The 23576-nt window shown below is 44.9% G+C and overlaps 2 protein-coding genes across 5 annotated transcripts in view; one reads left to right on the top strand and one right to left on the bottom strand.

Annotated features, from left to right (window-relative positions):
• PRKRA (protein activator of interferon induced protein kinase EIF2AK2) overlaps positions 1–4897 on the bottom strand; it is a 24520-nt gene extending 19623 nt beyond the window's left edge. The window contains exon 1 of the mRNA XM_075608974.1: positions 4745–4897. Coding sequence (XP_075465089.1) covers positions 4745–4872 — 128 coding nt within the window. The 5' untranslated portion in view covers positions 4873–4897. The remainder of the gene's footprint in view (positions 1–4744) is intronic.
• The window catches only part of PJVK (pejvakin), a 24399-nt gene continuing 5696 nt past the window's right edge, over positions 4874–23576 (top strand). Inside the window, exons 1-3 of one of the 4 annotated variants that reach the window (XM_075608970.1) lie at positions 4875–5191; positions 10242–10365; positions 19343–19538. In XM_075608970.1, coding sequence (XP_075465085.1) covers positions 19420–19538 — 119 coding nt within the window. In that variant the 5' untranslated portion in view covers positions 4875–5191; positions 10242–10365; positions 19343–19419. Of the gene's footprint in view, positions 5192–10241; positions 10366–14175; positions 14387–17353; positions 17586–19342; positions 19539–23576 lie in introns of those variants that run through there. The other 3 variants (XM_075608969.1, XM_075608972.1, XM_075608971.1) reach the window with 3 other exon arrangements.

Raw genomic sequence — 23576 nt, 5'->3', positions numbered from 1 at the left:
GGACATTGAACATGGGTGCACGCAGGGAAAGGATGCAGTTGCCCACTACTTATGTGTCTACATGATTTGATCAATTAAATTATTCTTGATTAATGGCATGCACAAAGCTATTACCTTTCATGAAAACATTCAGATTAAGGCTATTCTTAATTATGGTGCAGTCTGTCTATAAGATGTTTTATACGTTCTGAACATTTTTACTGCAAAGCCTAACATCATCAAAAAAATAATATGCAATATGACAACATACAAAAACGTACAGGCCACATCTACCAAGCACATTGGGGTAACTCCAAGTGAATGCACAGCAAGGTGTCTTACAGCAATGAAATGTTTCGTATGGTTTACTACCACTTTGTAAAATGGGCCACTTGCTTTATTAGTGTGAGCATTCACCATTCCGGCGGTTCTGTCCCCTTAACCCTCACCTGTCCGTCAGGATCCAGTGTCACTCAATGAGGGCATCGCAGCGGTGGTGCTCATGCGAGGCGTGCGCGCAGTGCGAGGGCTACGTCGGTCTCCGCGGTTCCCGTGTCCAGGGTGCATTCTCCTACCCGCAGCAGTGACTCGCTCCTCCTCTGTCTTCGCGGGTCCCGCCTCCGGTCTCCATCCCCGTAATGACGCGGGTGTCGTGGCGCGCGACCGGGTCCCCAGCGTGATGTGCGGGTTACGCGCAGCGTGCGCTCTCGTGGTCCCATCTCTACCTCAATCGGCTGTGTAATTGGACGCACCTGCATGATCCAGCAGCCTATCAGAGAGGGCACTTCTGCTTCCTGGATGCCTCCCATTGGTGGGAGGTCCTTTAAATACCGTGTCTGAACTCTCCTTGATTGTCGAGCATAACTTCTATTTGTGACGCTGAACCTCCCTGCTTCTTGCCTGTCTGCCTCTTACCTTGCTGCCTGACCCTGACCTTGGACTTGGTGATACTCTCCTGCACTGACCCCGGCTTTGGATTACGACGACTCTGCTCTCTCCAATCCTGACTCAGGCTACGTACCCCAATGATCCGCTACTCTACACTCCTAGACCCGGCAAGTACCACGTTTACGCTGTCCTCTATAACCCTGACCCATCTTGCAAGACTATCCTACACTCTAGACGCGCCCTTGTGGTTTTGGTCGGCGTTCTATATAAATCCCTACCTCAGCCCTAAGGTCGCGCCTTGTTTGTGGCGAGATACGCGTTACAATTAGAGGATAGGTGGGACACAATGCCTAAGTGCAACAGCAATTTTAGGCCCAGATTGACAAAAGGGTGCAAAGCTTAGCATTCTTTTGTGGATCTGGGCCTTAACGTTGCAGTGATCTAGTCTGAAAAATGAAGCAGACCTGCAGGAAAATCCACCACCCCCACTAAACATTAAATTATTTTTCAAGGATATTTTTCAAGGATCAACTTACGATATTGGCAATGCTGTCACCTTCTTTAAATATCATTTTGTGTGATGCCACTGTGTTAAGGACCTGCCCTCTTTGTTCTTCAGTTTTGGTTGTCCCCGATACATAAATGATGATTACATTTTACCAATAATAATATCCACTAAAGAGGGTGGGGGGGAATGGGGGGGGGGTGCCATGCTAATTCTGCAGGGGGTCTATAAGCGAGAAGGAATGGCCTAATGTTACTATTTTACTATTTGAAGTTGGTCCATTCAATTCCAATCCAATAATCAGTTCCTTGTCATACTGGGCAAAACTAACTAAGCCCTGCTACTCCATAAGCAGCACTTGGTAAACATTGCATATGGCACCTTACAGGCTCATTAAAGTGAATGAATGGTCTGTAATGGGTCTTATGGCTCCAGAAGGTGCATTATGGCGTAACACCACTTTGTAAATGTCCATTTATGACCCTTTCATCAGAAAATAAAGATGGGCCTTTACCTCCATATTGCCCAAGCAACAAAATAAAAATTGGAATCTTATATAGCTTGGGCTCTTCAACTTGCATTCTGTGGGCCAAATCCAGTCCCCAAAAGCCATTGGACTGTCTGCCCTGGCTAATTTCATTTCAGTTGCTCAAGAAGCCAAGTACAATTTTTCCCACCGAGACGCACTGTAAAAGGTGATAAAATGATCTGGTACAGCTCAAGGATGTTATAAATGCTTTTGAAATCATCACATACAGATGTAGCAAGACTTACTGTCCACAGCGCCACGGGCGAAGACTAAAAAGTCACCAGCGTCAGAGACTGTCTGCTGAGCAGTGCCGGCTTTTAATTTTGCGGGGCTTGTGCAGGGGCTTCCACGGGGCCTCTTACCTGGTCCGGTGGGCCTCTCCTCCTCAGACGTCAAAGCATCATGACGTCGCGAGCCCATGTGACTACGTTGTCATGGCAACGCACCACCATTTGACGTCGCGTTATCATGACAGGACGCTGTAGGAGGGGAGATGCAGCCGTACCAGATAAGGCTGTGGCCAGGGTGATGCTGAGCGGGCGCACGCCGTGATAAAATACATTGCGGCAATACGTGTGGCCAGCGTGAGCGAGTGCCTGCCCTGTGAGTGCACGGTACTCAGCTCCTTGCAGAGGCAAGCAAATTTGTTTATGCCGCTCGCTAACGCGTCACGTGAGTGGTTCGCCCACTGTATGTATGTCTTTATTTATATAGCGCCATTAATGTACATAGCGCTTCACAGCAGTAATACACGTGACAATCATATAAGTAACAAATAATGGGAATAAGTGCGTCAGACATAAAAGTAACATTGTAGAAGAGGAGTCCCTGCTCCCAAGAGCTTACAATGTAATGGGTGGGAACGTACAAAGACAGTAGGAGGGCATTCTGGTAAGTGCGTCTGCAGGAGGCCAAGCTTTATGTATCGTGTACAGTATTAGCCACGGTGCTACTCATATGCTTCTTTAAGCAAGTGTGTCTTAAGGTGGGTCTTAAAGGTGGATAGAGTGGGTGCTAGTTGGGTATTGAGGGGAAGGGCATTCCAGAAGTGCGGGGCAGTCAGTGACAAAGGTTTAAGGTGGGAGAGGGCTTTAGATACAAAAGGGGGTAGAGAGAATACATCCTTGAGCAGAACACAAGAGTAGGGATGATGCATAGCGAGAAATTAGGGCTGAGTTGCGAGTAGGAGCATTGAGTGTGAGATTTGATAGGAAGCCAGGAGAGGGATTTCAGCAGGGGAGACACAGACAGATTTAGGAAAGAGTAGAGTGATTCTTGCAGCAGCGTTTAGGATAGATTGTAGGGGAAACAGGTGAGACGAACCAGCTCCATGACGTCATGCCGCGACCCCATACGCACGCAACTAGCTGGCCAGGAAAAGCACGGCCAAGCAGAGCACACGATGTCATGGCGCTCTTGCGCCAGCGCGCCCGCTCCCAGCCTGGCCACAGCCTAAGGCCGAGTCCATAGCAGGGGAGGCCGCGCTGACGCTCCGCGCTGAGCCCCTGCATCCTCCATGAGGATGTCTTTAGAGGGGGCTCACGCGAGCGTCCGCAGGCGTGCTGAGGCGCTGGATTTTTCAGCCGACAGCCAAGCTGTTTTTCAGAGCGCTGTCGGCTGAAAACATCCAATCAGCGCGGAGCAGCGTCAACGTCACGGCGCCGTGACGTCGGCGCTGTGACGTTGACGTCGGTGCGTCGCGGGCGATTGTCCCAGCGACGTCACTGCCCCGCCTCCCTCAGTCTCCCCCCGCCTCCCGATCACGCCCGCTGGCTCGCCTGCATGGACATGAAATCGCGCAGATTTCAGCAGGCGAGCCTCAGCGTCAGCCCGCCTCAACCCTGCTACCCCCCCATGGACTCAGCCTAAGGCCCCGGTAACTCAGCTGCAACGCGCGCCCGCGAGATTGGCGGCGCGTGCAGCCGATTACCTGGTCTGCAGGAAGAGATGGGGGGGGGGAGGGGCCATGACGTCACCCGGCAGGTTCGCCCTCATTGGCTGAACCGCCGGGGGGCGTGCTGTATCGCTCGACGCAAGTCCTGCTCTCAATTCTATTGAGAGCAGGAGCAGCTCGCGCCTCAGCGCTGCGGCCCCCCCCTCGCAGCAGGCCCGGCGCCATTGAGGGGAGGGCTCTCGTGCGTGCAGCGTCCGCTGTAGTAGGCAGCGGGGTCAAGCCCTAAGAGATACTTGGAGGCCCCGCGCTCTTCCCCGACAATCAGTTTAACTATTATGGGCTAGATCGTGGGGCCTCAGTGCGATGGCCCTTCCATCAAGCCAGTCCTGCTGCGATGGAGCTACAGGCTTCCATACTTCTGAATGAGACCCCCCCAGCAGCATTAATCATTCGGTGTCGTGACCGCGGGTGGCAGCGGCACAGAGGACAGACAGCAAGTCTTGCTACATCTGTGCTGATGGGTTTTGGCTCAGATCAACAAGGACAAAGCGCTGGGAGTATATACCAGGAAACATTTGTGAGGACCAACGACATCCATCTCTCTAAAATGTTGAAGCATTTTCTTACATATACAAAATAACACTGCAGTACACTTCTGACCCTCCCTTTAAAAAATAGTTGAAGAGCACTTCTATAGTAAAAGGGGTAGTGTATATATGCAGCGTACATGCTCAGTGATACAAAGCACTGTAGGAGTTGGGCAGCCAGCATCTACAACCATCTGTGTCAGGAGTGGCTAACTCCAAACCTTTGACTGATCCACTGATTGTGCTGAAGCAGGGATATCCTTAAAACCCGACCTGTTGGCAGCTCGAGGCGAGGAGTTGCCGCCCCCCTTGATCTATATGAATGTGCCATGTAACTACAATATCATACTGCTATGACTCACTAGGTGACACCCATCAGTTGGTCATCCAACTCCATGAGTGCCTCACCACAGCCCCACATTGGGTTTGGATACTGCAGCGGGGCCCACATCACGACTACCAACAGGACAGCGCGCGCAGGACCCCTCATAACGGCAGGCGGGAACGCGCACGCAGGGCCCCTCATAACGGCAGGCGGGAGCGCGCCATTGCACCGCTCCGTCCTGTCACCCGGCCGGGATCGGGATCACTCCCGGGGGAATGGCGGGGACACAGTCACAGTGAGCCCAGTCGCCCACACACACCGTCCCTTGTAACGCTACATATACACACAGGCCGACAGCCTCACTCATGATATAAATCAACACCCCCCCCCCCCCTTTATCTTCACCGCTGACATGGAAGGAAGTATGTGATAACATACAATCAGTGCAAGATGGCTGCTCTGCCACTGTCGGTTGCAAAACGAGGTTAGAAATGCTCATTATGACTACTGGATCCCAGATAAGAAATGTACCGTTGTTGCGCTCACAGTAACAGAGCCCACTCTACCATAAAGATGAGTCGCTACTCATGCAACCCCCCCGTGACAGATTTGAGGTTGGGGTCGTTGCTCATCCCTCCCCCCCGTGCCCACCTGATGGTTTTGTCAGAGCTCCTTTTGGACGCGGCTGGAAACCTCTCCTGGGACATGGTGGGGGGGACCTGCTCTCCGAGGATTAAAGCCGCGCGGAAAAGGCTCTCCGTGTGAGCACTGCCGGCTCTGTACTGCAGCACACGCGTGGGGAGGATTGGCCAACACTTCCCGCCCCGGCCTTCCGGGGGAGGGGGCGTTAGTGAGAATGTCACCACCAGGGGGCGGCTGTCAAAGAATCCTATGGAAAACGTTGAGTGGGGAGGGGGTCACTGCCAGAGAAAGGGGCGGGGTTACTGAGAGCGGGAAGGGGTGTGGTCACGCTGGAGGGGGCGGGGGTAGTAGAACGAGAAGGCTGTGCCATCGTCAAGGATAATAGGTCAGGGGAAGAGTTGATGGTCAAAGCATTGACTTGACTGGAAAGGGGAGGAGCTATGTAAATGTCTGGGCAGTTATGGGAGGGGTTGGGTGTCGTGCGGGGGGGGGGGGGAGTACTATACAAAGCTGATGAGGATGTATAGGCAGATTGCTGGTGGGCCATTGGTGCGGATGGGATAGGAAGCTGCATAGTGTACACAGCAGTGACAGCAGAGGAAGAAGTGTTTTTTTGTCTCTGAGGGGGACATGACACCGGGAAACTGATTGTAGCTTGTGATAGGCATGTTTTAGTGTATATGTGATAAACACAATGACAGATTACTGTTATCCAGGAGCAATCAAGAGTTCGTTTTATAATCTGCAATACCTTCCAGCCTTGCTTTCCTTCTATAGTTGTACTGTATATTTGCCCAGTGTACTTTCCTTCAATACCAAATTATCTTTATGCTTGTTCTGTTTACATGGTTCGCTGTTGTGTACAATAATAAGACGTGTGTAGTAATGTATCAACTCTGATATAATAATACATAAAGCACATAATTAAAAACATGTTTAACTGCTTTTTGAAATATGTAGGCCTTGAAGCCTATAATTTAATCAGAATCATTAGCACGACCCTAATGTATGTTTTTTGCACATCGTCATAATGGGTGGCGTGGGGTGTTCTCAACCTCTATTTTCATCAGTTAAAAGTCAGAAATACATTTTGCCAGAATCCAATTTCATAACATCATCCAATAATAATTTCAAACTTACTTTCTGTAGGAGAGCTGCTGGGATGTGACCCCCTTTAAATATCTCTCCCCTCTCTCCAAATGTATCACATTGTGATGACAAAGTTTCAAGCTTGCCTACAGTGAAGGTCAAAATGTTTTTATCAATGTGACTAATACATTTGCCTGTTTTCTATTTTTTACAAACTGACTTGAATGTGTTTAGGCAATCCCACAGCGGTACAAGCACCTGCTTCTTATTAGTTTGTGTTATTTTCCATATTCCAGACTTTTTTTTTTACCTGTTGAACACCAACCTCTAATTTTTATTAAAGCTGTAGTCCAAGCAATAAATATCCTACATGTGTTTATTTGTATTTTTTTAAATAAATCCGTTCTATACTTTGAGAAAATATTTAGCATTTTTTTAAAAACTCATGACATTTTTAATGTACTATAATATAACAAGCATTTTTTTGTTTTTATAGCAACCATTTACAAAGTCACATCCCCTTTCTCTTCTGAAACAGGCTCTGACACCCCTGCTCTCTCTAGCAATCCATCAATTGTATCTAGTGACTGCCTGGTCACATGATCTTCCCCACAGAACTTTGCATCTTTGGTCCTCTTCTGCTGCAATGACAGCCATTTAGTGAACCCCACGAGCCGAATCTTCGCTGATTGATCACAGGAGAACGGATCGATCGTCAACTTAGCTAATTACTTATCATTGTGTGGATTGTATTGATGCACATGTTAAAGGGAAAATAAAAATTAAAAATAGCAGCTTGGGCTGCTGCTTTAATATACGTGCAGTATAAATTAGCAGCACCATGTGCAATAAACTTACTTCAGTGGATAGCATGAGCCCAAATAATTTATGGACTACATTACTGGATTGTTCTTGATACAAAGACTTTACAAATTTATAGACCAAGACTATTCTCACAATTTTTACTTCTGAAGGTTTCCAATTGGCTTTTATAGAGAAACTAGCTGAGAGACCCGGCGTTGCCCGTGAGTTACATTTCGCGCTAGGAAAAGGGGGGGGGGGAGAGGAGGGGAAAAGGGGGGGGAGGGACAGTGGACAGGAGCAGATCTAACATAAGTACCATTATTGTTACTAGAGAAATGTAGATCTGTTGTAGGTGTGATACATTTTAGTCCAAGATGAGAGTTTTTCGCAGATGAAATACGTAATAGTCTAGAGAGCTTTTGAAACATCACAGGTTACTTTTTCAAGTATACTACCTTGGGTTTTCTAATATCTTCTTGAAAAACAAGAGGGTGCCTTGCGCTAGCACCAAAAGCACTGATTGCCTAATAATTGAATCATTTTGGTTTTACGTCTATACAATAATCTTCATCTACTTTTCCAACTCTGTCATTTTCGATACTTTCCCACTCATTGTGATGACCCTACTGAGCAAAACTATATTCATTATGGACCCATCACTTTGTTTTCTGTAGCCTCAATCATGTTCCTGTTTTCATATCTATAACCACATCTCTTTGTCATCCTACCACTCTCACATCCCCTCCAGTCTTCTGAACCCACTCATGTCCAAAACGTACCTTCCTCTGCTCTTGTACTGCTGCTGCCATTGGGGAAGATACAAATTAAAATGTGTGCAATTGTTCTGGCCCCCCATTACTTTCAGCAAATGGGTGAGTGAACCCAGGTCAGAAAAATGTTCTTGCTCCATGGTCGTTTCCCCTAGTTCTTGTGTTCCGTCTCCATGGGAGCATGTTACAGAATCTTCATATCCAGTTGCCATAGAGAAAAGAAGCGGATAGAGAAAAACATCGACTCAACTCCAATACTCATTGGTGTTATTGACGATAATCCAAAATAGCTGGTATGTTCCATTATAGGCAAAGTGATCCAAACAAATAGTGTACTAGTCTAAATAACTAAAAATGAGCATGGTTAATACAGCGTAGGCCCTATCCAACATTAAACCAAATTTGTATTGGTTTGTTGGGTGTTATTTTTTGTAAAACATAGTATGGTCAATCTAGCCTGAACCGAGTAATGTTTTTTAGTTTTTATACATTTCAGATATTCTAAAAAAATTTAGTATATGTGCTGCCGAAGCGAGCACATTCTATTATTTTTTAAATGACGTATTCAACAACAATATCATCAGGACTTAAAACAGCAATCCCACCTAAAATTGTATATGTTTTTTTCAGTTTACTTGAATAGATGAGTCCCCGAGAGCTGATCCATGGTTTTCCAACATCCGGGAACCTGTCAGTTCCCGAGACATTTATAGTTTCTTGTGCTGGTGTTTAACACAAAAAAAAGACAAATATGGTCATGAGTCACCAATAGAAAGTTCCAGCTTTCTATTGTCCACTGGGACAATTTTGTGTCCGACGGGCATATATTTTTGCCCAGTGCCTGTATCGCAGGAACAAAGGAGTCCCACGGAAGTCGGGAGTACTCCTTATGTATCAGATACTCCTGATACACCTGATACTGAGTATCAGATACTCCTGATGAAACCACAAGCGGTGAAATGCATAGACTCAGTATCAGGAGTATCTGATACATCAGGCTCTAGATGTAGGCCCCTAGAGATTTTAAGCACTTGAGAAGGAAGGATGCCAGTGCAGTGTTTCTTACTTGGATTGGACCTGGAAGTGCGGGAGCTTCACAGAGAGACACCAAGATCACAGAGAAGAGGAGGCGGTAAGATATAGAAAAAATGTCAGAGTCAAAAAGAGTATTTACTCATAGATCAGATAATGGTATACACAAACTAGTGTACAAATATATTACACAAAAAATACTGGTGTAGCCATGCAGCCCCTGGCTTATAGATTCCCTGCCTAACACGCAAGTCCTATTTCCAGCGCAGGCAGTGTTAGGGTTAATTCTGCATACTTAAAGTAAGCAGTTCCCTTGAGTGACGGGGGAGTGGCTTATGGCCTTGGTACTGCCCATATGGGGCTGAGACCTGGAGCCCCTACCTTGGTAACAAAAAGGAGCTGCAGTTCCAAATTTAGTCTGTGTGGAAGTGTGGAGCCAGGGCTCTGGTTCACCTTCCCCTCCCTCACGTGAGTGGGATCATCTACCCCATACTCCACCAGGGAGTGTGGGAGACAGGGATAGACCTTTTGAGGCCTCAAGCCCTGAGGGTTGAGTCCAGGGACCAAGAGAAGGGCAAGCTTTGAGGTGACACTCTGCTGGGTTATGTAGGGTCCAGTGGGGGATAATCTCTCTTGCTGCAACACAGAGAAAATAACTATTCAAGCACCAAAAGCCTGTTCTGCCTATCCCCAACAACATCGGTGGATGCTCAGGGCCTTCTGTGAGCCTAACAGGTAGCACCAACATCAGGTAACAGCAGTGAATCTCCCTTACGGTGGGGGGAACACATGTTACACTGGCAATCGCTTATAAGAGTATTCAGAAAAATAAATAAACAGTATATCATAATCCACTGTGTGGATGATGAAGGTAACACTGATCAAAAAGTGAATGAAAACAAAGTTGGGGAAGAAAAGTGGCGTCCATTTTTTTCCAGAGACTGATTTGAGCAAGGACTTTGTTAAATCGTACAGACTTTATCCATTATACCCTCATTTTGACTGCATCTCTGTTAGCCTTTTTTTCAGGTAAAAAGGGAAGTACCACTTGCACTTGACTTGTGGGAATGGGCCCGAAGACGGAGTGCTATCCACCTTGGATTTCTGCCTGACCTGTGTTATCCATGCTTTTATATGTTTGACACCATGTGAGTGTTGAATTTTACCTTGTTTGATATCGATAAACTCTGTTTTCAGATGACACTATTGGTCCTTTTCACTTGTTATTTGCCATGGTCCTCTCTTCTAAAAACTGCCAACGGGTGATACGACCATCACCATTGCCACTAATTTGGAATATGCTTATATTAGTGGGGAATATGTGAGTATACCCCCATTTAATTCATGTTCATTTTTGGTTACCAGACATATTGCACTATTGTGTGTTTTCTATATTTTTTCGGTCATTACATCTGCGCTCCCTACGACCTGGAAATCTATACTACGGGATGGAGAAAGCCATCCATTGAATGGTTCTGAGCTTCAATCAACGGTTGTTTTATAGATTTTTAGTACTTGTCTCACATTTTTTCCACTTTTGATTTCTCTTCACCACATCTGTGTTAAATTGCATGTTAGATGTGAGTAGGTGTTAAGTATAGTACTCACATGTCACTATAGCTTTTTATATCGTCAAGTTCATATGTGATTAATAGGTCCATTGGACTTCCTTTGAGGTCCTAGTTTTAGGACTCTGTAGTATTTCACTTTATTCAGTTAAAGCGCCACAGGTAACTTTTGTTCTCTCTACAAATTCTATTAGAGCCTGATATATGTTCTGCTGTACCAAAATAATGCTATAATAAATTAAATGAAAATAAGTATTTATTTATAAAAATGTTTTACCAGGAAGTAATACATTGAGAGTTACCTCTCGTTTTCAAGTATGTCCTGGACATAGAGTTAAGATGACAAATAATACACAGTTACAAATACAGTTACATAAGGTAACAGGGTATACATTATATACAAGACATTGCATGCACAGTTAAAGATAGTATATATTATAGGGGTATGTAACAGTTACAGACCAGATTAAAATGTGAGACAGCCTTAGTTTTGAAAGAACTTAAAATGGTGGTGGCTGTGAGAGTCTCCGATAGGTTGTTCCAGTTTTGGGGTGCACGGTAAGAGAAGGAGGAGCGGCCGGATACTTTGTTGAGCCTTGGGACCATGAACAGTATCAACTGTAACAGAAAAAATGGAAAGTTCCCAGCACGATATAGGAAAAATGTCAAAAAGAATATTTACTCATAGATCAGATAATGGTATATAAAAAAAACTAGTACACAAATACATTACACAAAAATACTGGTAATCGCTTATAAGAGTATTCAGAAAAATAAATAAACAGTATATCATAATATACTTATCCACTGTGATGATGATGAAGGTCACACTGTGCAAAAAGTGAATGAAAACAAAGTTGGGGAAGAAAAGGGGCGCCCTCTTTTTTCCAGAGACTGATTTGAGCAAGGACTTTATCTGTTATAACTTCATTTTGACTGCATCTCAGGGAAAAAGGGAAGTACCACTGGCACTTGACTTTTGAGAATGGGCCCGAAGATGGGATTCTTCTCCTAAAACGTTACCCCCCCCCCCCCCCCTCATAGCAAGGATACACTCTTTTCTCTGTCGCTCTACTGCCAAAACTCTAACGCAGGCCCTTATTCTGTCCTGTCTCGACTATTGCAACCTTCTATTGGCTGGCCTTCCTGCTTCTCATCTGTCTCTCCTACAATCTATCCTAAATGCTACTGCTAGAATCACTTTACTCTCTCTTAAATCTGTCTCATTGTCTCTCTCCTGCTGAAATCTCTCTCCTGGCTTCCTATTAAACTCTGTATCACTTAGAAAATTCTCCTTCTCTATACACTCTTCTGCCCATCCTTATATCTCAGCCCTAATTTTTCACTACACACCTGGCTGACTATTGTGTTCTGCTCATAGATGTCTCCTGTCTACCCCTTTTGTATCTAAAGCCCGCTCCCACCTAAACTTTCTTACTCGCTGCCCCCCACCTCTGGAATGCCCTTCCTTTCAATATCCGACTGGCTCCTTCTCTCTTCACCTTTATGATCTTTCTTAAACACACACCTCTTTAACGAAGCATATGGGTAGCTCTGCTGGCTGATATTATACATCTCATATGTACTGACCGTGGCCCCTTGCAGACGCACTAACCAGAACACCCTCCTACTGTCTCTGTAAATTATATTACTCTGATCAGCATGTAAAAGTTCATGAAAATGCTCAGCCACAGGTTGAATCCGGTCAAAGGACAGCATGGCCAGAGACTTAGGGGCCCTAGTGAAAGCGCAAATACAATCCTCTTGTCAAGGTCTAGTCCAGTTACATATAGCTACTTATCTGTGACAGTTGAGGTGACAAAGTAGTTCTCTGCCGTTGGATTGGCCGTCAGTAGGAGGCCAGCACCCTTGGGCAGATGGTTATCAGAATGCATCAATACAGATGCCAGGGAATCCGTTAGCAGTAAACTTGTCTGTGGTAACCGCTATGGTAATGAAGGGGTTAACCTCTCCCGCTACCCACCTGGTAGGTGTTAGGATCAGCCTTCGGCCCCGCCTCCATGACGCGACCCATGACGCGTGCCGTGCTACCAGGCTAGGGGACACCGCACGGACCACGCTCCGGCTCCGTCCCCATGACGTCAAGGGTGATGCGCACCGCACGCAAGCTATGCGCAGGTGCCGCGTTGCCATGGGTACACGAGGGGTTAATTTCATCTCCACTTATTCTTCACCTGCACTTCTACCCGCCCCTGCCTATCCGTGGACTGAATATGTCTAAGGGGCGGATTTAATTTATTACCCTGCAGCTGTCTGCTATCCTACCATTGGCTGCCTTTTCCTTAAATGCTCGGCCAGCCCTGCTGCAAACTGGCTGAGCATAAACTTCAGTTTGTGTAACTAGTGTTTGTCTCAAACACCCTGCTGTCCTACTATTGCCTTGTCTAACCTTGTCTTGCTCCTGTTTGACCTTGGCTTGTACCTGGACCTCCGCCTTCTCTGACCCCTGGACTCGGCTTGCATTTGGACTTCTACCTTCTATATTTCTGGACACCGGCACCACTCAACGACTATCCGATCTCTCCTACCCTTGACCATGGCAAGTATCACGACCATTCTGTCTTCTCTGACCCTGACCCGGCTACACGACATTCACTCTGCACTCCGGACTTGGTTGCTCGGTTGCAGGTCGGTGGTTACTAACATCCCCACCTCAGCCTCGCGGTCCTGTCCTGTTTGTGGTGAGCACCCATTACAGTAGGCCTAACCACCCACCTTGAGCCAAGTACCACCATTCACCCAACCCACCTACTCCCAATAAACATTAAGATACAACAACCTTACTACCCTGATTCACCCTCATCATCCTACTGCGGCACCAACTCTTGACCCACGATGCAATGCTCAACAGCCTGATGTGCAGAAGTCCATGATCCTCTGATTGAAGAGACGTCTCCGGTAAGTTGTTACTTTCTTCTTTATTTCTTCTTTCTTCTCTTCTTTCTAATCCAAAGGGGCCCGGAGTTGGTACCCCGACAGATTCTTGGGCTCAAACTCTTATCACTCCTGATGTACTTACTTGCACCAGCAAATGTGTTCTACACTGCACTTGCTTCTACTGTATTCTGTAAGCCACCCTTTATCCCATTTAAATTGTAAGCTATGTAGGGCAGGAACACCCTTAATTCCTTTTATTTAACTTCCTATTTTAACACACTTGTGTAACTTTGCATAGTATCTCCCTGTACTGTCTGTATTAGAATTCTGTAAACGCTGTGTACATTTGGTGGCCCTATATAGGCAAACATATACATACCCACATACATCTTCCCTATCATCATGAGCTTTTTAAAGGGAGGCAACCTTCACAGTGCGTAACTGTTATGCTACTAGTAACAGTAACAAAGACCCCTATTACCTTACACACTCAATTATTCATTGACCTGGGTTAACTGGAATATACGAAGTCATACTGTACAAGACACTTCTTACAACCCCGCATATGTTGCAGAAACAGAATGCCGGGGATAATTCTTTTTTACTTCCTTTAGAATTTAATTGGGGTTGCCGGCAAATGTGTTTGGGGTAAATAATATCTTACTATGTTTGCTGCTGCTACAAAGAACTTTGTTAAACAGGTTGGAGATGGAGGGAGGTTGATCCCTGTCCCCAGTCTTAGCGAGGCAGATAAGTACCAACCTTTGAGTCTAGTAATAAAAAAGAAGAGGTGTTTTCTTTCGAAAAAAAATAAATTCACCTCAACGCCTTTGACTTTGAGGGATATTCTACACGGAGACAAAGAAATTTCGGCAGGTAGGTGCTATTTTTTCTGGATTTTATATTGAAGTCACATTAGCAACCCCTAAACATTAATATGCTGCGCATGCAAAGCAATACTGAGTAGGCTTGGGCACCATCCCCAAAATTACATGATAATGATATTAAGAAAGTATAGTGATAAATGTTGTTATCTCAGTAAATATCTGTTGCAAAAGACATTCACTTTTTTAAATTAATTTTAAAAAATAAATACTTTTGAAAGGTTTTTAATTTTTACATTTATTGCAAGTTAAAACCATTCTTTTTTTTTTTAAAAAAAAAAAGGTCCTTCTGCCTCTGACTCAGCATCAGAAAAGGGGGTACAGAAAGTATTTAAGAGGTAGGGGGCAAGCCGATCTGTGAAAGTAGGAGTGCTGCTATCACGGAGGGGTGGATAGTGAAGAAGGGTGCTAAGATCACTTTTCCATTGGGAAATATGTCTTCTGTGAGTCTGCCGCATGTTAAATAGCACATCGCTAACTGTCCCTAACACGTCATTGACTCCCATGGGTGACTGACAGTAGTATTACGATAATAAATAATATCAATCTTGACTTATCACACATTTTTATTATAACTATAATAAATATATCATATCAGTATATTGTCCAACTCTAATACGGACTATTCAAACTGTTAATGTTGTCTTCACACTTAAAATGTAGGTCCTGAAACGTTGGTGGGACTTTCCAAGAATTATAAAACGTTGGAGTGTTTCCAACCTCACACTGTCATCACTATTGTTTTTATTAACATATCCCATTGTGCAGTACAATGGGGATGTGAAAGACAATATGGGAAGTAATACATCACAAGACTTTAGTCCAGTACTGGTTCTTCAAGTCTCAGTTTTCCATAGAAATGCAGGATTATTAATAGAAAACAAGGACTGACTTGAAATCTCATGGTGCAGTTAGGTTAATAATACTGCAGTTGACCCCAGATTTCCACAATTAGTTACGTCACAATCATTGAAAAGACAAATCTAGTCGTCTGCAGTAGAAAGGACTCTCTGGCCAGTTATTACAGCAAGTCAAAAGCAGCAAGGGATGCTATAACGTCAAATATGTTTTTGGCATTACACCAATCTGCAGCTTTTGTCTTTTTAACATTCTGAATTTTTTATCTATAAAAGGAATGAGCTGTGCGAGGTTGTAAATGTCTATTGAAGCTTCCAAGTTTTACTTAATGCAAGGCTTCCCTACCCCGGTTCTCAGGACCTTCCAACATATCAGGTTCTTGGGATATCCCAGCTTCAGCACAGGTGGGTCAATCAGTAGACCACCACCTGTGCTGAAGCTGGGATATCATAAAAACCTGACCTGTTGTGGCGGGGAGGGAGGGGGAGTCATGAGAACTGGAGTTGAGAACCCCTGATTTAATGGATCATGTTTAGTCTCAGGTAAGATGAAACATGATCCCCAAAACAGGCAATGGGTCATATTTAAAGCTGTGCTACTTCATAAGACACCTTTCTGTGTGGCTTGGTAAATATGGCCCTGTAGGAGATGTGTGCAGATGATAGAACACCGAAGCCATTTTAGGAGAAATAAACATAGGCTTTATTAGCCAGAAGCTTTAAACAGAAACAAAATTAGAGCAGAAGATAATAACCCTGTGTAGGGGACGAACTAACATTCAGCAGTCCCTATCTGAGGGCTGGAAGGCTAGGCCTCTTACCAACCTTTTGGCACAAGTCCAAAGAGAGGTACCTGTAGGCAGGGAGCTCTCCACCTCAATCCAGGGAATGTGGTCGTGTCTGTGGGGGTTCCCTCTGGTGGGTTACAGGGACCGATGCTGCCTGGAACAGAGTCTCTCTTCCCATGGGATCTCTCTAGTCTAGCAGCACAGACTCATCTGTGGTAGAGATTCTCCCTGCAGTCAACGCTGCAGGCTTTTTAAAGGAGCTAACGAGCCAGCTTAGCAGGTTAATTAGGACAGTCTCCTCTGAATTAACCTGCTCAGTGCTGAGCTCGAGCTATCCACACAGGTTTCCCTGCAAAACTACTTTAACAGGGAAGGTACCGTTACAGGCCCACCCGCAGCTCTCACCACCTGCAGGCCCCGTTTTCTCTCCCCTCAGCGGGAACGCCGGGAGCGCCGGGGAGGGGGGGTGGAAGGAGCGCATGCCGCTTCTCACCACGGCCCCGTTCTCTCTCCCCTCCTGTCAGCGGGGACGCCGGGAGCGCCAGGGAGGGGGGGGGGGGGGTGGAAGGTGCGCATGCCGCTTCTCACCACCCGCGGCCCAGGTTCTCTCTCCCCTCAGGGGGGACCGCTGGGAGCGCCGGGGAGGGGGGGTGGAACGAGCGCACGCCGCTTCTCACCACCCGCGGGCCCCGCTCTCTCCCCCCCCCCTCAGCGGGGACCGCCGGGAGCACCGAGGAGGGGGGTGGAGAGGAAACACGTGCAGGGGACAAGGGGGAGGGAGAGAAACACCAACAGGGATGGGACACGTGCAGGGGACAAGGGGGAGGGAGAGAAACACCAACAGGGATGGGGTGGGCAGGAAACAAGCACCGGGGACAGGGGGGGGGGGGAACCTATCGCCTGGGATGGGGGTGGGGGACTCACACCACCCCACCCACCCACCCAAGATTCAACCCAAGATTCACCTCCCAAACCCAAGATTCACCCTCCAAAAGATTCACCCCTACCCAAGATTCACCCATCCAAGATTCACCCCCACCCACCCAAGATTTACCCACCCAAGATTCACCCCCCCCCCCACCCAAGATTCACCCTCCCCAAAGAGATTCACCCCTACCCAAGATTCACCCACCCAAGATTCACCCCCCCCCCCGCACCCACTTTTCACCCCCTCTCCCCACCCACCGAAGATTCACCCCCCCCCCCCCCCCCCCACCAAACAGTTATTAGGGATTCACATCCCGGGCAACACCGGGTCTCTCAGCTAGTGAATAATAAAAATAGATTTGCACTGTGGCTGCCAGCCACCAGTATAAGAATACTCATGAGATCCCTAGTAGGAGTTCCTTCAGCGCTCTCCTGCCATGTAGAAAATGCAGGACACACAGGAATAAAAGTAGTGATGCACTGTGGGACAAAGAGCTGGACTGCTTGAAAATAAAATCTATTTATTAGCAGAACACGAACCTCACGAGGGAAAAGTTTTAACTCTAATGCATTTCACGACTCTCCTGACGCTTTGACAAGTGACCAAGTCACTTGACAAGTAAGTTACAAGTTACTTGAGAAGTAAGACCACACCTGGAATATGGAGCACAGTTTTTGGCACCATTCCATAAAAAGACATGGAAGTAAAAAAAGTACAGTGAAGAGCCTCCAAATTAATAACAGGGGTGGAAGGTCTGACTTATGAGGAAAGGCTAGCTAAATTAGATTTGTTTACATTAGAAAAGAGGCATCTAAGAGGGGATATGCTAACTATTTATATATGCAGGGTCAATACAAGAAACTTTCAACATAATTATTTATCCCAAGGGCAGTAAAAAAGGACACAGGGTCATCCCTCTAGGTTGGAGGAAAGGAGATTTCACCAACAAAAAAGGAAAAGCTTCTTTACAGTAAGGGCAGTTAAAATGTGGAGTTTGTTACCCAGGGAGACTGTGATCCAGATACAATACATAGCTTTAAGAAAAGGTTAGACATATATTTTTAGAAAGGAAAGGTATACAGGGATATATCAATAGTTAAACATAGGAAGGATGTTGATCCAGGGAGAAATCTGATTGCCATTACGGAAAGGAATTTATTTTTCCCCTTACGAGACATCATTAGATAATGTTTTACTGGGGTTTTTTGTTTGCTTTCCTCTGGACAATTTACTGTAAATTCAAATATTGGACTAGTATCTCTAAATTAAAGCGGCAATCCAAGCATTGCTTTTTTATTTATTTTTTCATAGGTTTGTTCCATGCGGTCTCCGAAGCGGAACCCCATTCATTTCAGCTCCGACAACCCTGTGTTTCTGGAGATACAGATTTCCATAGGAGGTGCTGGTAGCCACTCTGGCTCGGCTAGCTTTTCTAAGCTCCCACGCCCTGCGGGCCAATAGTAAGCTGTGACATCATTCGGTGAGGCTTCCTATAGGCCCACGTGACTGGGGGCTTTAAACTTTGCCAAGATATTGGCATCCCCTTTGGAGGTCTGTATTTCGGTAACCAGGGGGTCCCCAGAGGCCCCCCCCCCCCCGTGTGAGACGTGTTTCTCGCTTTCAGCATATCACTCCCATTTTACGGGATCTGCACTGGCTTCCAGTTATCTTTCGGGTTCGGTTCAAGTTGGCCATAATGGACTTTAAAACCTTGCAAGGTCAAGGGCCTGCCTATCGGCAGTCTCTCTTGAAGCCGCAGAGGGATACTGGCTATGATCTCAGATCCTCAGTGGGGGTCCGCATCTCTGTGCCAAGGGTACTGCACCCTACTCTGGGTGGACAGACCTTCTCGTGTAGTTTCAGAGGTCTGGAACTCGCTACTGCCAGAGCTCAGGAGTATATATACTTTACCACTGTTTCGGACTCTGTGTCAGACTTACCTCTTCCTTCTAGCACTTCCTGTCTAACAAAACAATTGTGTATCATTTTAATTTGTTTAACTGTAAAGTATTGTTATGAGGTGTGTTTTTACTCCAAAAATAAGTGATGATGATTGGTGGGCCTAATTGGGGTTCAGCTCTGGGAAAGATCTCTCAGGTCAGGTGATGTAAAAACAAAAACAACATTGTGTGGATTTCTGCTTTTAAAGTGCGAGGATAATGACTAACTACAAATGTTTTTTGCCCATTTTTCTGAGCCTTTAATAGCTATAGTTGAACAAACATTCAGTACTCTATATAGGGAATATCATTCTAAATAATATAGGGGTCCTAAAAGCTTGCATTTTTTACCACCAGTAAACCAACACAGATATAATTTCTACCCGTCGTTTTTGTTCTTGTTGTCGTGATTGTTTTATTTCCCAATTTCCTCAGGTGTCAGTTCATATCAGTTGCTGAATTATGAAGACAAATCAGATGTATCATTGAATGGTAGACACGGAAATCAAATCATGAATGACGTTGGAATTAATATTTATGGGTCTGATTCTGTCGCAGTTAAAGCTTCATTCGGTATTGTAACCAAACACGAAGTTGAAGTACCAACATTGCTTAAAGAACTTATTTCCAGGTAAAGTGTAAACTCTTTGACAAGGTGGCAGAATTGGCGTGAAACGCGTTAGAGGGGTTCTCCTCCCTGATTACATGGGCCAATAAAGTTTTTCTGTGCAATTGGCAACCTGGCAGTCGAGGTCTGTATTTCATCGGCAGTGCACCACCTTTATCTGCTTTTCTAAAGTATATTCTGACCTGCAGGACAACATAGGTAGATATTCCTTCTGAGGAACTGGGGCAATCTTCTGTTTAAGTGGGTAAAACCTAAAAGTCTTTTCTTGTTTGTGCTGAATGTAGGCGACATTTGTTTATTTGCATATGTTAATATTGATTTTATGTTCCTAAACCCAAGGACATGACAGACCTGAGGGGGAAACGTTTGGGGAACTGAATGTATCCCATTATCCACTTATAATACATGGCTTGAATAAAACACACAGGAGTTTGGCATCTATTCATGATTGATATTGATGTTTAGAGATGGTAACCAAATTCATGAGCTTACATTATAATAATAGAGGCAGTTACAAATAAATATATTTTTAACATATCCTTCTCTCCTTCATGGCTCTACATTCCTATTTTCTCAGAACCAATTTCCCACGATTCTCTTCTAAACTTTGCATACTGCTCAATTCTCTCTCCTTTCTGTCCAACGTGTGTCTCCCTCTGTCATTCTCTGTATTTTCAACTGTCTCGCTGCTACCTGCTGAGCTACATAAGCAATGCAGTCAGTATGAGCAGCCTGAGGCCCAGATCCACAAAAGGGTGCTAAACTTTAGCATAACTGTGCTCCCATTTAAGTGAGTAAAGACATGCTGAAGATTAGCACCATTTTGTGGATTTAAATGTTTACTTATCTTAAATTCTTCCTCTTGTTCCATCTTCCACATCACTTATTGTGATTACACTACATGCAATGTTTCATTCTGCATGTAAGCTGTTGAGGTATCAGGTTATTATTATTATTATTTTGGTTTATATGAAAATTCCACAGAATAATTCTGCCGTGTGTTATAAGGGAAAGGAACATAACTTACAATTCAACTCGTATTAAAGTGTGTGATGTGATTGTTTTGTGATTACAGTTGTCCACAAACTCCTGTGGTTTTAGTGAGAAAGAATAAGCAATAGAGGAAAATTCAGAGTTCAGAGAACAGAAAACCACAGAATTGTTTAAGTGTTTATTGCAGAAAAGTCATAGTAGAGCCAATGTTCGGTCCTGTTTCAAACTGGGCCAAAGCATCAGCTGTACTGTGACTCATATACATTTTCTTCTACAGGTATTATTACTGTGCACTGCATTTCGAGCTTCATGGACTGAGATATACCCAGGGTTGACACCTTCTACTGAAGGCTAACCCGTAGACATATTTAAATGTAGCGCTTACATTCGTCTCCTGGCATCCTCTGGCACTCTTCCGACAATACCCCTGCAACCCGTCAATATGGCTCCGCGTTTCCACGACAAAGGGATGCTATGGGACGTCACACGGCGTCCAGTTGCCATAATAACAGGATGCTTTATGGCGCAGAGACGCCAATTGACGTCATGTTGTCATGGCAACAGGCATCACGTGATGCTGTGACGTCCCGTAGCATCTCGTTGTTATGGCAATGGGCATCACGTGATGCTGTGACGTCACGTGGCGTTCCCGTTGACATGGCAACGCGTCGCCATTTGACGCTGCACGGCCATATGGACAGGAGTTGCAGAGGAAAATTCCGGGAGGAGGCAGAGGATGCCGGGAGACGCCGCACTCCGCCACCGCACGCCGCCACCCAGAAGTTTACTAGGTAAACCCATAGCCTGGAGATAAGTTGCCAAAACCCCTAGTCTCCGGGTCAAACCCGGAGTGGGGGCAACCCAGGATATAACTAACATTTCTAGAGGCCTATTCATCGCATTTTGCATCTTGCTGTGTTCATTAAGCCCTTATTGTATGTCCAAACGATGTGAAAACCGCCATTTTTACGCAATTTGGTTCCAGATATGCAATCCCGTGGCATCTGCACACTTTGTATGCAAATGAGGCACACTTGCAAAATGACATATTCTTGGAATATTCATAAGCTGCGAGGTTGCATTTCGTCTGGAAAAGCGCAGGCACAAATCTCGCTTTCCTGAGGTAGGCAAAATTGTGTTTTTGGCAGAGAGGAGAATTGATAAAATAGATGAACCTATACACCACGTGGGGACATTTCTGAATGTAAATTTCCAGCTGCTATTGCAGCAAATTGGCTGAAAAGCATATGCAAAATGCTCAAACAATTTTTATGAATAGATCATTCTTAATGATCATAGATTGTAAGCTCCATGGGGCAGGGACTGTGTCTGCAAAATGTCTCTGTAAAGCGCTTTGTAAAACTAGCAGTGCTATACAAGAACATGCAATTATTATTTATTAATGAACCAAGTAAATGGCATGCCGTTTTCAGGTGATCTTGCATTGACAATAATAGAGTTTAATACATAGGACCCATAGATGGGGAAAGTGCTATTTTCAGTGTGGCACTCACCTGTTCTTTGTAGCATTCACTTTTTACCTTTTATGAAAAATTGTGTTGACTCTGTATTAATTAGTTAATGCATATTATTAGTATTAACTGTGTGCAAACTATTGTTTTTTGGTGTGATTTAAAACTGCCTACTTTCTTAAGAATGCAGTAAATTATGGGTCAAATTGGGACAAGGGTCAATTAGTGATGTACATGCATAGCAATAGAACCTACATTTTTTTATTGCAGTCATTGTGGCCTTGCTGTATGGGAACATCCCCCTGTACTGTCTTCTAGCCCAATATTCTCCATTCCATTTGCTTTCTGTATTGACAGTACCACTGTAGCACAATAGAGACAATAGAATAGCAGGATGAGCCCCGAAGTTACTGGAGATAACAGGGCTGATATGAGAGCTGACAGTGACATCTCTTGGTTGACCTACAGGATTACACACAGTCTAGGCTTTTATCTAAACTGAACAATATTTTTCTTTAGCCAGATGAGTTCATGGAAGGAAATTTCATGGAAAATATTTCTGTACAGCAATTATATTAACATGCTGTAAATCAAGGGTTCTCAGCTCCAGTCCTCAAGACCCCCCAACAGGTCAGGTTTTCTGGGTATCCCTGCTTCAGCACAGGTAACTCAGTCTTGGACTGAGCCACCAATTGAGCCACCTGTGCTGAAGCAGGCTCTGCAACTGAGCCACTGATTGAGCCACCTGTGCTGACGCATGGATATTCTTAAAACATGACCTGTTGGTGGGGGGGGGGGGGTATTGAAGACTGGGGTTGAGAAGCTCTGCTGTAGATAAATGCAGTTATGCAATAAAACACACATACAGGATCAACTGTCACTGATTTTCTGTGAGCCTAATTGTTTTAGCACCTGCAGTCTCACACTTACAAGGAGTCCCACTGATAAAAGTGAACACTTTTACATTTCAATTGGATTTTGGGGGTAGCAATAATAGGCAGGCTGAATAACAACTGATTTTGCCCCAGTACTATATCTCTATTAAGACTGCACCTTAATTTTGAAATTACATATCTTTCTTAATTATTCAGTTCACATTTCTTCTCTTCATAGATGTAATTTTATATATACTGTATATATATATATATATATATATATATATATATATATATATATATATATATATATTAGTGCAGCATTAAGCTAAAGGTTGAACCCGCTATAGACACGTTGTTACTATTTATTACTACTAATATAAAATGTGTACTTACATTTTTTAAGTATATATATTTACTAAGAGGTACACGAACATAAGACACTTTTCATTCAATTGAATGGACTAGTTCCAGGGGTGGGCAACTCCAGCCCTCAAGCGCCGAGCCACTGATTAAGCAACCTGTGCTGAAGCAGGGATATCCTGAAAACCTGACCTGTTGGTGGCCCTTGAGGACTGGAGTTATCCACCTGTGGACAGGAGGGTGTCTTCTGACAGTGGAAGGTGTCATATAGAGTAGCACCGCTTAGTAAACATGGATCATTGTCTCATACCACTGATGTTAAACACGTACTCATTCTT

Source organism: Ascaphus truei, chromosome 7 (assembly GCF_040206685.1).
Source record: "Ascaphus truei isolate aAscTru1 chromosome 7, aAscTru1.hap1, whole genome shotgun sequence".
In the NCBI taxonomy this organism is placed as follows: domain Eukaryota; kingdom Metazoa; phylum Chordata; class Amphibia; order Anura; family Ascaphidae; genus Ascaphus; species Ascaphus truei.
This window is presented reverse-complemented; position numbering and strand designations above follow the sequence as displayed.